Source organism: Zootoca vivipara, chromosome Z (assembly GCF_963506605.1).
Source record: "Zootoca vivipara chromosome Z, rZooViv1.1, whole genome shotgun sequence".
Lineage (NCBI taxonomy): Eukaryota > Metazoa > Chordata > Lepidosauria > Squamata > Lacertidae > Zootoca > Zootoca vivipara.
In genome coordinates, this window is record NC_083294.1 from 2,963,200 (window position 1) to 2,979,913 (window position 16,714).

Here is a 16,714-nt window from a genome sequence, read left to right on the forward strand (position 1 = left end):
CATCTTCATCAATGACTTGGATGATGGGCTTGAGGGCATCCTGCGCAAGTTTGCAGATGACACCAAATTGGGTTTGTTTCCTGCTTTGCAGGGGGTTGGACTGAATGGCCCTTGTGGTCTCTTCCAACTCTATGATTCTATGATTCTAAGTCCATCATGCTCATTACTTTCAATAGGTCAACTCTTGAGTAGGACTAGCAGTGCATACAACCCAGAGAGAAGATGCTTTTTCCTTCTAGAACAGTTCCTTGACTTTGTTCTCTTGCAACTTACTAATGAATCCAATAAAACCCATTTTATGAATTAACTGCAACCTGTTTTGACCTGTCTCCTATTTTCCTTTTGTGATCCAGGGGGATGAAGGACCAGGGGGAACACCTGGCATCCCAGGGGCACAGGTAAGAGAAGTGAAGAGGGTTGTCGTTGTTGTGGGTGGGTGAGATAAGATCAAAAGCGGGAAACATTTTCGATTTTTTTTTATGACCCACCCTACTGTTACAGATAAAGCAATCATGTTTTTTTCTGATTCATGTGCCTCTCGCTTCCGCTCCTGACAGTGTTTTCTGCCCTTGTATGTGTGTGTGTCGTTTTCCAGGGTCCCCTTGGCAGGAAAGGATTTCCAGGCAAACCAGGCGCTGATGGCTTCAAGGTAAAGAGGCTTTTTTTTTGAGACACAAGAAGGGAGGCGTTGGGGTAAACCAGGGTGTTCAAATCCAGGGAACCCTCCTGGTTAAGTTACAGGTAGGTAGCCGTGTTGGTCTGACAAGGTTGAAACAAAATAAAAAATTTCCTTCCAGCATCACCTTAAAGACCAACTTAGTTTTTTATTTTGGTATGAGCTTTCGTGTGCATGCACACTTCTTCAGATACACTGAAAGAGAAGTCCCTAGACGCTTATATGTAGAGAAAGGGTGGGGAGGGGTATCACTCAGAAGGGTGGTGGAAATGGGTGATTGACTGACTGATAGCTGTTGACGACTACAAACGACTGCAAATGGTCTCGCATGAAAAAGCAAGGGGTGAGATAGCTGAAGATCGCTTGATCATGTATAATGATCATGTATAACGCCAAAGGATAAATGGACATAAATCTGACATCAGGAATCACAAGACAGAGAAACCAGTAGGACAACACTTCAATCTCACAGGACATTCTATATAAGTTCTCAAAGTAGCTGTTTTATTACAGACAAATTTCAGAAACAGACTGGAAAGAGAAGTTGCTGAATTGCAACTCATTACCAAGCTTGAGACCTGGTCTGAATAAGGACACTGGATTCTTATCTCACATGATCAAGCGATCTCCAGCCATCTCACCCCTTGCTTTTCATGTCTATTTTGGTGCAAAGTCCTTAGTCTCTTGTTTTGGGAATTTAGAGCGATTGTTCATTGTTGTTTTCATGGTAGCATCACGTCTCCAATAACTATCCTAGATGCTCTAGTCATCTCCTACTAGTAACCTCCTACCATTTTTCATGTCAATTATCAACATGTTTGATCTTAAATAAATAAAGATTGCAGAAAATAATAGTATGCAACTATTATTGCTCTACATAAAACCTAAAATTTAGGTTTATTAGTTCACAATTTAACATCCTGAGAATTAAATGAGTCAAATACCTATGTTTTTATCACTCGTAGTGAGGCAAAATTTCAATCTGGAGGGTCTAAATATTAACCAATTTGTCCCAAATTTGAAATTTGACTATGTTTATACCATACGCCTGAGATAAGATCAAGGGAGGAAACATTTCCGTAAAAAAAAATTTATGACCCACCCTACTCCCATTCCCACCCCACCCCCCACTGCAAACTCCTGTGTAAATGCCGTGCTAATTGGATGCTTTCCTGCCAGGCAACCATGCCCCTTGCACTATTTTCAGCATCATTGCAGCTTGGTTAAATCTCTGCTACTCTATAAATTTTGGGGGTAGGTGCTAATAATAATAATAATAATAATAATAATAATAATAATAATAATATTTTATTTATACCCCGCCCTCGCCAGTCAAAACGAGGCTCAGGGCGGCTGACACCAATAAAATTACAATAAGACGTAAAAGAAAAGAAAACAATGAATTAAAATACAGATTAAAAGAGAATATTAAAATTTAAAATGCAGCCTCAGTTTAAGTAGTCCTTAATCCAAACCATGAGGGAGGAAAACACTGAATCCAACCCAAATGCCAGGTGGAACAGCTCTGTCTTGCAGGCCCTGCGGAAAGATGACAAATCCCGCAGGGCCCTGGTCTCCTGGGAAAGAGTGTTCCACCAAGTTGGGGCCAAAACCGAAAAGGCCCTGGCCCTGGATGAGGCCTTATGGCTCGGGATCTCCAGAATATTGTTGTTTGCGGACCTTAAGGTCCTCCGCGGGGCATACCAGGAGAGGTGGTCCCGTAGGACCAGGTGCACAGCCTGGGAGTCATTCTGGACTCAAGCTGTCCATGGAGGCGCAGGTCCAGAGTGGTGCATGCTCTAGTTATCTCCCGCTTGGACTACTGCAATGCGCTCTATGTGGGGCTACCTTTGAAGGTGACCCGGAAACTACAACTAATCCAGAATGCGGCAGCTAGACTGGACTGGGAGCGGCCGCCGAGACCACATAACACCGGTCGTAAGAGACCTACATTGGCTCCCAGTACGTTTCCGAGCACAATTCAAAGTGTTGGTGCTGACCTTGAAAGCCCTAAATGGCCTCGGTTCAGTATACCTGAAGGAATGTCTCCACTCCCACCATTCAGCCCGGACACTGAGATCCAGCACCGAGAGCCTTCTGGTGGTTCCCTCATTGAGAGAAGTGAGGTTACAGGGAAACAGACAGAGGGCCTTCTCGGCGGTGGCACCCGCCCTGTGGAACGCCCTCCCAGCAGATGTCAAGGCAATAAACAACTATTTTACATTTAGAAGACAACTGAAGGCAGCCCTGTTTAGGGAAGTTTTTAATCTTTGATATTGTAATGTATTTTAATCTTTGTTGGAAGCCGCCCAGAGTGGTGGGGAAAACCCAGCCAGATGGGCGGGATATAAATAAATAAATAAATAAATAAATAAATAAATAAATAAATAATAAATATTAGAAGACAACTGAAGGCGGCCCTGTGTAGGGAAGTTTTTAATGTTTGATGCTGTACTGTTTTTAATATCCGGTTGGAAGCCGCCCAGAGTGGCTGGGGAAACCCAGCCAGATATGTGGGGTATAAATAATAACAATTTATTATTATTATTATTATTATTATTGTTATTGTTATTATTATTATTAAATTTGGAAGGCACTTGGGAAGCAGAGAGTCTAGTGAATAAGGATTCTTCTTTGAACTTTACATTCATGAACAAACCTGTCTGTCCCAGTCATAAGTCTGCAAAACACTTTGCAAAATTGTAAGTGTCATATGAACGGCAAGTAGTAATCCTATTCTGCTGCTTCTCTCTTGTCTTGATTCAGGGTGAATCAGGGAATCCAGGGCGACCGGGAAAAGTTGGTGATCAGGTAAATGTCTTGCGGAGCATTTTGCTCATTTCTCCTTGACCCCGTGGAATGGTAGTGATTTGTTTGTTCACAGGAGCTTTGATGGCTGTCCAGGTAAGCCACCGTTCTGGATCTGAAAATGTTGTCTTATTAGAGCAGCAATTCCCTGAAGTGAATAAAATGCAGTTATAAAAATGTACATGGTGCTTGAACAGGAAATGGTTATATGTCGATTGAAATACTCCAAAACTCACAATGCGATGTGACCATGTGTGGAGCATGTATGCCTAAAGATACCTTGCTGTTTTTTAGTCATTTAATTGTGTCTGACTCTTCGTGAACCCCTGGACCAGAGCACGCCAGGCACCCCTGTCTTCCACTGCCTCCTGCAGTTTGGTCAAACTCATGTTCGTAGCTTCGAGAACACTGTCCAACCATCTCGTCCTCTGTCGTCCATTTCTCCTTGTGTCCTCCATCTTTCCCAACATCAGGGTCTTTTCCAAGAAGTCTTCTCTTCTCATGAGGTGGTCAAAGTATTGGAGCCTCAGCTTCAGGATCTGTCCTTCCAAAATGAAAGGTGCAAATACAGGATGGGTGACACCTGGCTTGAGAGCAGTCCATTTGAAAAGGATCTAGGAGTCTTGGTAGACCACAAACTTGACATGAGTCAGCAGTGTGATGCAACAGCTCAAAAAGCCAATGCAATTCTGGGCTGCATCAAGAGGAGCATCTAGATCAAGGGAAGTAATAGTATTACTGTATTCTGCTCTGGTCAGACCTCACCTGGAGTACTGTGTCCAGTTCTGGGCACCACAGTTCAAGAAGGATACTGACAAGCTGGAACGTGTCCAGAAGAGGGCAACCAAAATAGTCAAAGGCCTGGAAACGATGCCTTATGAGGAACGGCTTAGGGAGCTGGGTATGTTTAGCCTGGAGAAGAGAAGGTTAAGGGGTGATATGATAGCCATGTTCAAATATATCAAAGGATGTCATATAGAGGAGGGAGAAAGGTTGTTTTCTGCTGCTCCCGAGAAGCGGACATGAGCAATGGATTCAAACTACAAGAAAGAAGCTTCCACCTCAACATTAGGAAGAACTTCCTGACAGTAAGAGCTGTTTGACAGTGGAATTTGCTGCCAATGAGTGTGGTGGAGTCTCCTTCTTTGGAGGTCTTTAAGCAAAGGCTTAACAGGCCTATGTCAGGAATGCTTTGATGGTGTTTCCTGCTTGGCAGGGGGTGGTCTCTTCCAACTCTATGATTCTATGGCTATCAATGGCAACTTTATGAGTTCAAGGCCCTCCTTCTTCGATTGCTGCAGCAGGAATAGCTATTCTATTGCACTCATCAGATTCCTATGTTTTCTTTTGCAGCCCTTAGCTTAGATTAAAGAGAAGAAATATGTAGCAGGGGGGGGAATCATAAATATAGCACCACCTCTCTCTCTCTCTCTCTCTCTCTCTCTCTCTCTCTCTCTCTCTCTCTCTGTAGCTTAGGGTTGTGGCACTGCCTGTAATTTGTTCCTGGTCTGTTGTGTGTTGTGGCTCCCGCAGGCGCCGAGCTTCAAAGGCCCAACTGCGGTTTTAAAGTGGGACCAGCTGGCTGAGCTGCTGTGGTCACAGTCTGGGAGCAATTGTGTCTCTGCCAGTAGCCAAGAAGAGGTTGTGGGCAGTTTTGAAGGGGTACCGGGCTAATGCATCCCACAAGGAGGGCATTGTCTCTTTCTCTGTTAATAGCTTGGACTTGAGCAAACCAGAAAATCCATTCTGTTTGCAGTTTCAAAAATTTCGCTCCCCTGGAGGCATTTCAAACTCAATTTTTCCTTTGCCTATTAGGGATAACCCCCCCTCCCCTGCGTTTCCAATATAGCAGTCCATATAGAAGTTGGACTAATACCTGTCAGTGCGCGGCTGTGGACTCTAGAGGCACTATTGGCTAAAACTTTTTTTCCCCTGCCAAGCAGGAAACACCATCAAAGCATTCTTGACATATGCCTGTCAAGCCTCTGCTTAAAGACCTCCAAAGAAGGAGACTCCACCACACACCTTGGTAGCAAATTCCACTGTCAAACAGCTCTTACTGTCAGGAAGTTCTTCCTAATGATTAGGTGGAAGTTTGAATCCATTGCTCCGTGTCCGCTTCTCTGGAGCAGCAGAAAACAATCTTTCTCCCTCCTCCATATGACATTCTTTCATATATTTGAACATGGCTATCATATCACCCCTTAACCTTCTCTTCTCCAGGCTAAACATACCCAGTTCCCTAAGCCGTTCCTCATAAGGCATCGTTTCCAGGCCTTTGACCATTTTGGTTGCCCTCTTCTGGACACGTTCCAGCTTGTCAGTATCCTTCTTGAACTGTGGTGCCCAGAACTGGACACAGTACTCCAGGTGAGGTCTGACCAGACCTCACTAGGAGAAGGGGACGACAGAGGACGAGATGGTTGGACCGTGTTCTCGAAGCTACGAACATGAGTTTGACCAAACTGCGGGAGGCAGTGGAAGACAGGAGTGCCTGGCGTGCTCTGGTCCATGGGGTCACGAAGAGTCGGACACGACTAAACGACTAAACAACAACAACAATAGACATTCCTTCTCCATGGCCAGATTTAATGTACTCCCCTCCCCTGTTGCAAGGCAGGTACGAGGGCAAACCTTATGAGACACTTATTTGCTCATGTGGCTCATCAGAAGTAGAAACAAAAACACATGTATTGCTATACTGCAGCCTCTACGAGGATTTACATTTATTACCCCAGTTTTACAAAAATTGAAGTATGAACCAGAACCCCAACGCCTGAGAGCCCTGGTGGAAGACAAGGACCCCGAAATCACGACCAATGTTGCAAAATTTTGTGTTTCTGCTATTCAACATAGGAAACTAGAGTTTCCCAACGGCAATTGGCAGGGGAATGCTCACATTTAATCTTCTGTTTTCAAACTCTAAAGTGTAATTGTTGATCAACTTGTACTGAAATTGTTCCTGTTATCTTTCTACCGTATGTTATGCTCTGCCGACTCGCCACGTGAGTCGAATTGGTCTGTGACCATTCAATAAACTTTTGATTTGATTTGATTCTGTTGTTTTTCTTCTCTCTCTCTCTGCCCCCCCTCCATGCCCCGACCCCATGCCGCCCTCTTTTTCTTCTCTTCAGGGCCTGATGGGGTTCATCGGTCCAGTAGGAGAGCCTGGAATAGTCGGGGACAAGGTAAGAATGGGTTGCTAAATGGACTGACTGTATTGTGTTGCAGACATGAGGGACATGAGTGTGGAGAGTCCTGCTTGATGCTTTCCAGAAGAGGAAACAAGATGCTGGGTTGGGGGGCTGGCTTTGACCTGATCCAGCAGAATTCCTTATTTCGGGGCTGTCCTCTCCATTTGGCTTAGTGGCGCGGTGCGCCAGGGCGCCTCCCCATCAGGGGCGCTGGGCTGGGGTACCAAGCAGCCCCGCGTGCTGCTCATGTTTGAGGCGGCCACTGCCCCTCTTCTGCCACTGCCCCTCCTCCTTCACACTTGCAGGGGGCGGTTGGCTGTATCTTCTGCCATGCGCTGTTCCCGCCACGCCCCCTCGCAACAGCAGGCTTGCAGGGGGGGGGCGGCAGGAGCAGCACCCGAAAGGGCTCCTTTCGGTGTGCTGTTCCCGCCACATCCCCTTGCAACAGCAGGCTTGCTAGCTGCCGTTCCAATGGCACTTAGCAAGTGTGGGGGCGCCAGAGGTATTTTGTGCCAGGACGCCTCCCCATCAGGGGCGCTGGGCTGGGGCGCCCAGCAGCCCCGCACACTGCTCATGTTTGAGGCGGCCACTGCCCCTCTTCTGCCACTGCCCCTCCTCCTTCACACTTGCAGGGGGCGGTCGGCTGTATCTTCCGCCGTGCACTGTTCCCGCCACGCCCCCTTGCAACAGCAGGCTTGGTAGCTGCCGTTCCAATGGCACTTAGCAAGCGGGGGGGGGCCGCAGGAGGTATTTTGCACCACGGCGCTGGATACCCTTAAGATGTCCCTGCCTTCCTTATTTGTGTGTTCAGACCCAGAGACCTCCCCCCTAAATAAATTCACAATTTTAGCTTGGTTTTTGGCAGAATTCCGGCTACAACTTGATTGTGGCTGCATAGCCTCTTTTTCGACTAGCTCCCTGCACCCTTGCAGGTAGCGCTGACGCAGGGCAACAGCATAGGTCAGCCAATGGCAGGGCCGTCTTAAGGGTATTCAGCGGCGTGGTGCAAAATCCCTCTGGCACCCCTGGAATGGCAGCTAGCAAGCCTGCTGTTGCAAGGGGATGTGGCGGGAACAGCGCACCGAAAGGAGCCCTTTCCGGCGCTGCTCCCGCCACGTCCCCTCGTCTGGGCAGGCTTGCTAGGCGCCGTTGGAACGACGGCTAGCAAGCCTGCTGTTGTGAGGGGATTTGGCGGGAACAGCGCACCGAAAGGAGCCCTTTCAGGCGCTGCTCCCGCCGCCCCAAATATGAGCAGCGCATGGGGCTGCTGGGCGCCCCAGCCCAACGCCCCTGATGGGGAGGCGCCCTGGCGCACCGTGCCACTAAGCCAAATGGAAAGGACGGCCCTGGGTTTTTGGCAGAATTTAGGCCACAACTTGGTTGTGGCTGCATAGGCTCTTGTTCGACTAGCTCCCTGCACCCTTGCAGGTAGCGCTGACCCAGGGCACCAGCATCGGTCAGCCAAGGGTGAACACCTGGATAGGCGGAGAGCCAGGAGCAGAGTATGTCCACCCCCAGATGTTCCCCTGGACTTAGGCATGTGCACAAACCCCTTTTGGGGGTTGACCAAACCATTTGAGTCCCTGGATTCCTTTAACGGAATACCCTTCATATTGGGATGGCGAGAGCGTTCCCCCATCCCTATCACCTGAACCAGACCCTATCCACAACCCTATCCAACAAAGTTGTGACGATTTGCTATGTGGCAGGCGAAACCCAAATGGCGCCAGCCAATCAGCCAAGTGGGGGGAATTCATGACGTGCCCCTGTCCCAATGAGGGACGACGACACATGACAGCATAGCAAGGTCAAGCGCAACAAGCCCTAAAAGTAGGGAGAGGTAGGCAGGTGTTCCAAAAGCACGCGCCGAAAGAGGACGCTCTGGGACGCTCATAGGTCCCTCGATCCATTTGGACTGCGCCCCATTGGCCCAATTGAACCCAACATCAAGGGACCGACCAATCAGGTGTTGTGGCTGACCAATCTTACCCACCCACAACACAGAAGGTCGGTCTCCAGGTCTCACCGCAACACATGCCCTCTTTTAGGGAGGACACGATTTCCACTCAACTTTTCAGAGCTGGCTTTTGGCTCCCCCTTACCCAAAAATAAGGGGACGCAGGTGGCGCTGTGGGTTAAACCACAGAGCCTAGGGCTTGCTGATCAGAAGGTCGGTGGTTCGAATCCCTGCAACGGGGTGAGCTCCTGTTGCTCGGTCCTAGCTCCTGCCAACCTAGCAGTTAGAAAGCACATCAAAGTGCAAGTAGATAAATAGGGACCACTTGTGGGTTAAACCACAGAGCCTAGGGCTCGCTGATCAGAAGGTTGGCGGTTCGAATCCCTGCGACAGGGTGAGCTCCCGTTGCTCGGTCCCAGCTCCTGCCCACCTAGCAGTTCGAAAGCACGTCAAAGTGCAAGTAGATCAATAGGGACAGCTCCAGCGGGAAGGTAAACGGCATTTCCGTGTGCTGCTCTGGTTCACCAGAAGCGGCTTTGTCATGCTGGCCACATGACCTGGAAGCTGTACGCCGGCTCCCTTGGCCAATAATGCGAGATGAGTGCCACAACCCCAGAGTCGGTCACGACTGGACCTAATGGTCAGGGGTCCCTTTACCTTTACCTTTACCCAATATTATTTTTAGGTTGTATAGAGTGTTTGTGCTACTAAGAGTAGAACCATTGGAATTTGTGGCAACAGCTAGCTTAGGTTCATTAATTTCAGTGAATTTCCTATGAGTAGAACTTAGTTGGATACAACCCATTTTTATTTTACGTATACAGGAATCTCTCAATTTACGCAGGGGCTACGTTCCAAGGCACCACACATTTAAGTGAAATTGTGTATTAGGGTGATGACTTTTTTACAACCTCCTTTCCCTGTATCATAATTTGATGAGTTTTCATTAAAGATTAGATAAACTCAGACTTTCAAAGAGATTTGATTTTAAAAAACCTCACGCGCAAATTGATTTTTAAAAATTTTGTTGATCCGTTTTTGGACCATTTTTGAAGTCACTGTAAGCAGATATAAAATTGAACCCAAGCTTGAGAGTCACATATATACAACATTATATATGGTCATCAAACACACAAGGAAGCTTTTCTTAGCTGCAGTAACAGTATAGACGCCGCTAGAGGGCGATGTTTTGCGACCTCTCCTGTAGGTTCTTTTCCCAGCATGCCCGGCAGGGTCTGCTGGCTGAGTTTTTAGGTCCCAAAAGGGGCTTTTACCTTGCGCAGGTGTGACATTTGTATACCCTATGTTGCTAAGAACACTCCCCATTGTGGAATGTGGCGTTGTGGAATGTGGCATTTCATATCCAAATTGGATACGAAATACCGTGTTTCTCCAAAAAAATAAGCCACACCCCAAAAATAAGTCATACCCCCAAAATAAGCCACACCCCGAAAATTAGCCATACCCCGAAAATAAGCCATAGTGATAGGCAGTTTAACCTTGTAGGTACAGTTTAAATCTTGTAGGTTAAACTGTACCATACTTAATTTTAAAAAAAGACATCCCCTGAAAATAAGCCACCATGTGGTTTTTTTGAGGAAAAATAAATATAAGACGGTGTCTTATTTTTGGAGAAACACGGTATATAGAGAATTGTGAATACAATTTTATGAAATGGTCAAACGGCATACCAAAAGATTGAAAACGGTTAGTGCATGACCTTTTTTAAATATTTCAATGGAATATATCTCATTTTAGTCATTAAAAGGCAAAAGTTTATCCATTTGTGCTACAGGAAATCATTTTTGAGGGGGGGGGATGAAAAAGTCATCACCCTAATGTGAATACTTGGAACTGGTGAAACTTACAGATTTAATACGACCAAAACCCAAAGATGAGAGCAAAAAAACAATGGGATTGCTTAAGTGAATATTTAAAGAAAACGGCCATGGGGAATAGAAGATGGTTATGTTTAGATTAACCTTGCAAGATGGGAGAATTAAAAACATATGTGTAGATTAGTATATATGCTTGACTTGTAATCGTTTACGGAAAGACAGGAAATTTAACGAGTACAATGTAAATTACTGTGTAGAAGGCGGTGGAAGTATTGGCTAAGACCTGAACTCTTTTGCCTAAAACCTATTCTTTATATTTTTCTTATTCTTTCTATGCCTTTTTCTAAAATTGCTAATTTTCCGATTTTTTTATTTCTCTTAGGTTTTCTCTCTTTTCTTTTCTTTCTTTTCTAAGCTATATACAGTGGTACCTCGACTTACGAATTGAATGCGTTCCGAATGCACATTTGTAAGTCAAAAATATTTGTAAGTCAAATCCCATAGGAATGCATTGGGGGGGATTTGTAAGTCTAAAAATTCGTAAGTAGAAAAAATCCTATCTAAACCGCATCCAAGATGGCGGACGGAGCTCGGTTCGTAAGTAGAAGCATTCATAAGTAGAGTTATTCGTAAGAAGAGGTACCACTGTAATATTATCTTCATATGAATGTACTTTAATGCCTTTCCCCCCCTTAATTTATGATATATCGTAATAACTGTTATCTTAATAAAAAAGGGGGGGGGTTACAACAGTTTTACAAGTCCCTCCACCATTCCTTGGGACATGGTTTGCTAACAGAACTTCTTACTCTTCCTTCTTTGTGCACCTGTCTCCCTTAGGGGGATCGAGGTGCAGTCGGACCTCCAGGACCGCCAGGCGCCAAGGGATCGATGGTAAGGAGTAAGTCTGCATTCTCTCGCCTCCTTTTGTGTGGCAATGGCCCTCCCTCCCCATGGAAATAAAACACCAGACACAAAAGAGAGATTTAAATGGGCAAAAAGGCCACAACTTTACAGTGGAACCTCGGTTTACTAATTTTCGATTTACGAATGCCGCGGACCCATCTGGAATGGATTAATCCACTTTCCATTACTTTCAATGGGAAAGTTCGCTTCAGGTTAAGTACGCTTCAGTTTAAGTACAAACTTCCAGAACCAATTACACTCATACTTTGGGTTAAGTACGCTTCAGGTTGGGTATTCCACGGACCTGTCTGGAACGGATGAATCCACTTTCCATTACTTTCAATGGGAAAGTTCGCTTCAGGTTAAGTACGGACTTCCAGAAGAACCAATTACACTCAAACTTTGGGTTAAGTACGCTTCAGGTTGAGTACTCCGCGGACCCATCTGGAACGGATTAATCCACTTTCCATTATTTTCAATTGGAAAGTTTGCTTCAGGTTAAGTACGCTTCAGTTTAAGTACTCCGCGGACCTGTCTGGAACAGGTTAATCCACTTTCCATTACTTTCAGTGGGAAAGTTTGCTTCAGGTTAAGACTACCAGAACCAATTACACTCATACTTCGGGTTAAGTACGCTTCAGGTTGAGTACTCCGTGCACCCATCTGGAACGGATTAATCCACTTTCCATTACTTTCAATGGGAAAGTTCAGGTTAAGTACGCTTCAGTTTAAGTACAGACTTCCGGAACCAATTGTGGTTGTAAACCGAGTTACCACTGTACAGTGGTACCTCGGTTTATGAACACAATTGGTTCCGGAAGTCTGTTCATAAACTGAAGCGTTCATAAACTGAAGCGAACTTTCCCATTGAAAGTAATGGAAAGTGGATTAATCCGTTCCAGACGGTCCGCGGAGTAACCGTTCATAAACTGAAGTGAACTTTTCCATTGAAAGTAATGGAAAGTGGATTAATCCGTTCCAGACGGGTCCATGAAGTACTTAAACTGAAGCGTTCATAAACTGAAACATGGGTGTAATTGGTTCCGGAAGTCTGTTCATAAACTGAAGCGTTCATAAACTGAAGCGAATTTTCCCATTAAAAGTAATGGAAAGTGAATTAATCCGTTCCAGATGGGTCCGCGGCGTTCATAAACCGAAAATTCATAAACCGAGGTGTTCATAAACCGAGGTTCCACTGTATTGCCTTAGGCATTGGATCCTAACCGACTATGTCCGACTCCAACCCGTGTGTTGGAGTCTGGGAGAAGTTAACCACCAGTAAGGAGCTCAGTGATGTACATCAACCGAAACTCCTCCTGTGATCACCGTTAGGGGCGTGCCTTATGGCCCTGGCCTCGCCAGGCTCTGGACCAAGCCCCGCCCCCGGAAACCTTTAATGGAATACTCCTCCATTTCCTGGGCAAGTGATGGCGCTACGTGCCTGCCCCCCGCTCATTTTTTACTGTAATATCCAATGCCTAACCGCCAAACCAATACCCTGTTTCTCCGAAAATAAGACGTAGCCATAAAATAAGCCATGCTCGAAGTCTTAAAAGTCCAGTATAAAGTGCAATAATCAAGTCTGATAAGAGTCCGATGAGATAATAACACATGGGAAAAGATAAGATCACATGATACATCGTAGCACTTTATTATCGGACTCGATTATTGCACTTTATACTGGACTTTTAAGACTTCGAGCATGAGATTTTGTACACATTTTTGAATCTTGTTGTATATGTGAAGGTTGTCAGTGAATATACATTTAAATATTTGCACTTCACGGTTGTTTACCTTTTCATTGTTTTGCTAACATTACCGTGTTGTCTGTTTGTTGCTGCTATAAAAGAAGCCATAGCATAATTTTTAAGCATTCAAGGAATATAAGCCATACCCCGAAAATAAGACATAGTGATAGGCGCAGCAGCAATGCCGGCCACAGCAGGAGCAAAAAAAATAAGACACCCCCTGAAAATAAACCATAGTGTTGTTTTTTAAGGAAAAATAAATATAAGACGGTGTCTTATTTTCAGAGAAATACGGTAGTTGTGACGGATTGATACGAGGTAGGCGGAAAAACCATCTTGGCTAGCCCAAGTGGGAAAAGTCCTGTCAGGCCCCTGGCCAACCAGGCAAGCAACCGAAGTCCATAGCAGTGTCAGCTTAGCCAAAAGGGCGGGCGGGTGGGTGAACTGTTTGCGCTGGCGAGCAGGGGCAAAGAGGCCAGGTTCTGCTTAAGAGTGGCTGGTCACGCCCCCGGCCGACTGAATAGGTCAGCTCCAGTCTGACGTACGCGGCAAAAAAAACCCTCAATAGTGAAGGGGCTGAACTCTCAGCCCCGACACGAGTATTCAGTGCGTGACGCCCACAATACCACCTCCGACGCAGGCACAGAAGTGGTTGTCTGCGTGACAAGTAGGGTGATGACTTTTTTACAACTGCATTTCCCTGTATCATAATTTGATGAGCTTTCATTAAAGATCAGATAAACTCGGACTTTCAAAGAGATTTGATAAAAAAAACTCACACACAAAATGATTTTAAAAATCTTATTTATCAGTTTTGGGACCATTTTTGAAGTCACTGTAGGCAGATATAAAATTGAACCCAAGCTTGAGAGTCACATATATACAACATTCTATAGGGTCATCAAACACACAAGGAAGCTTTTTTTTTAGCTGCAGTAACAGTATAGACGCCGCTAGAGGGCGATCTTTTGCGACCTCTCCTGTAGGTTCTTTTCCCAGCACGCCCGGCAGGGTCTGCTGGCTGAGTTTTGAGGTCCCCAAAAGGAGCTTTTACGTTGCGCAGCTGTGACATTTGTGTAGCCTATGTTGCTAAGAACACTCCCCATTGTGGAATGTGGCATTGTGTCCAAATTTGATACAAAATCTATATAGAATTGTGAATACAATTTTATGAAATGGTAAAATGGCATACCAAAAAAAAAAAAATTTAAAACGGTGTGTGCGTTACCTTTAAAAATATTTCAATGGAATGTACCTCAGTTTAGTCATTCATAGGCAAATGTTCATCCATTTGTTCTACAGGACATAATTTTTGAGGGGGGGGGAATGAAAAAGTCATCACCCTAATGTCTTATACACGGAAAAATATGGCGCAGCATGGAGATGGGTGAATTGCATCTGGATATGAATACAGACGTCTTATGCAGAGTTTCATGCATTCTCTCCTTTGTTATATAGGGGCACCCTGGAATACCTGGAGCAGTTGGTGAATCGGGGGCCCCTGGACAGCCCGTAAGTCACGCCTATTTTCCTTGCTGCTCCCCAATGTCTTTCATACCCCTACATATTTTCTTCATACCTGCCAAGTCCTGGACTGCAAAATCCGGGAGCAGCAGCCACGAGACACCGGACGCTGTGTAGACGCAACTTCCGGTGTCGCTTCAATGCCTTATGAGGAACGGCTTAGGGAGCTGGGTATGTTTAGCCTGGAGAAGAGAAGGCTAAGGGGTGACATGAGTCAACAGTGTGATTCAGCAGCTCAAAAAGCCAAGGATACTGACAAGCTGGAACGTGTCCAGAGGAGGGCAACCAAAATTGTCAAAGGCCTGGAAACGATGCCTTATGAGGAACGGCTTAGGGAGCTAGGTATGTTTAGCCTGGAGGAGAGAAGGTTAAGGGGTGATATGATAGCCATGGATTCAAGCTACAAGAAAGAAGATTCCACCTCAACATTAGGAAGAACTTCCTTACAGTAAGAGCTGTTGGGCAGTGGAATTTGCTGCCAAGGAGTGTGGTGGAGTCTCCTTCTTTGGAGGTCTTTAAGCGGAGGCTTGACAGCGATATGTCAAGAATGCTTTGATTGTGTTTCCTGCTTGGCAGGGGTTGGACTGGATGGCCCTTGTGGTCTCTTCCAACTCTATGATTCTATGATTCTACTAGCTGACCCGGCCACGCGTTACTGTCAGCCATATGTCAGAAATGCTTTGATGGTGTTTCCTGCTTGGCAGGGGGTTGGACTGGATGGCCCTTGTGGTCTCTTCCAACTCTATGATTGTATGATCTATGGGTACCAAAAATGGCCGGCGCCGGCAATGGAAGTCGTGTCTACGCATGTCCAGAAGTGCGTAGATGCGACTTCCGGTGTCGGCCCTGGCCATTTTCGGTGCCCATAGCGACACCAGACGTTGCGTCTGCGCATTTCCGGACATAGAACCATAGAGTTGGAAGGGACATGCGTAGACGCGACTTCTGGTGCCGGCGCCTGCCATTTTCCAGTCTCATAGATGGGCAAAGCAGGAAAAAAATGGCTGCCAGCAGGAGAATAAGGAGATTAACGGGAGATGAACTGATACAGGGGACTGCTTGGAAACGCTACGAAGAAACGGGGGTTTTCCAGGGAAAACAGGGTACTTGGCAGCTATGATTTTATTCAAGGGAGAATACGTTATCTTCTGCTAGGGAGGCTGGATCAATTAGATCCTGCTTGCGTTTTATGGAGAAACCACCTAATCCACACTTCTTAAACCAATACAAAAACAGCTACCCTTTGAAGTTGTACAGCGCTTGTCCAGATTTTTTCAATGCAGTTCTCCAACCAAACAAGGTGTTCAAAAATCCATATATAAGAAGGAAATGTAATGGAAACAACCCACAAAAATGTATTAGGTGGGAGAAAACCGCTTGCAAAAATGGTCACATGAGTCAAAACTGCAGGCAAAATTCTGTTTCTTGGGGGAAATTCCCTCTAAAATGCGGGTGGATTTTTATGAGGAAATCATGGGTTGCTGTGTACGTTTGGAAATCTGAATTTAAGATGAGGGGGGAAATGGGAACTAGAAATTGTCAGAAAATAATACCCCCTATCTTCCCATCAGTGCTACATCTGAATACAGTGGTGCCTCGCAAGACGAATTTAATTTGTGGCCCCTCCCCTCCCATGCCTTGGCCCTGCCCCTTGCCCCCCCTAGTTTTGATCCTGGGTATGCCCCTGCGCCAGAGGAGTCTTTGCACCACGGCGCGAGATATGCTTAAGGCGGCCCTGGCTACAGAACCTTTTACAACCTGGCGGCCGCATCCTGCCCCAGTCAGTCAGCCTTCTGTGGGCTGTGTTGCCAGGGGCAGACGGGGCCAGAGAGCAAAGTGAGTAGGATCTGAATCAAAAGTGGGTCGCGCCAAATAGGGGCCTAGCACATTGGATCAGTCGTTTACATCCCAGCCATGCAAAAATAACGGTTCTGCACCCGCTAAACACACACAATTTGTCCGTCCTACATCCATGCCAAGAGGAGCCTCTGTTCAAAGACACAGTTCAGCCAGACGAACAAGTTGCGAAGTAGAGACAGTGAGGTGGGTGGTATACGGAGCAT

General features: G+C 46.0%; 1 protein-coding gene across 2 annotated transcripts in view; it reads left to right on the top strand.

The window, feature by feature from the left end:
- The window catches only part of LOC118084239 (collagen alpha-1(XXVII) chain), a 267,599-nt gene that overhangs the window by 145,148 nt on the left and 105,737 nt on the right, over positions 1-16,714 (top strand). For both annotated transcript variants that reach the window (XM_060270658.1, XM_060270659.1), the window contains exons 22-27: positions 354-398; positions 596-649; positions 3,443-3,487; positions 6,619-6,672; positions 11,314-11,367; positions 14,586-14,639. In XM_060270658.1, the coding sequence (XP_060126641.1) occupies positions 354-398; positions 596-649; positions 3,443-3,487; positions 6,619-6,672; positions 11,314-11,367; positions 14,586-14,639 (306 nt within the window). The remainder of the gene's footprint in view (positions 1-353; positions 399-595; positions 650-3,442; positions 3,488-6,618; positions 6,673-11,313; positions 11,368-14,585; positions 14,640-16,714) is intronic.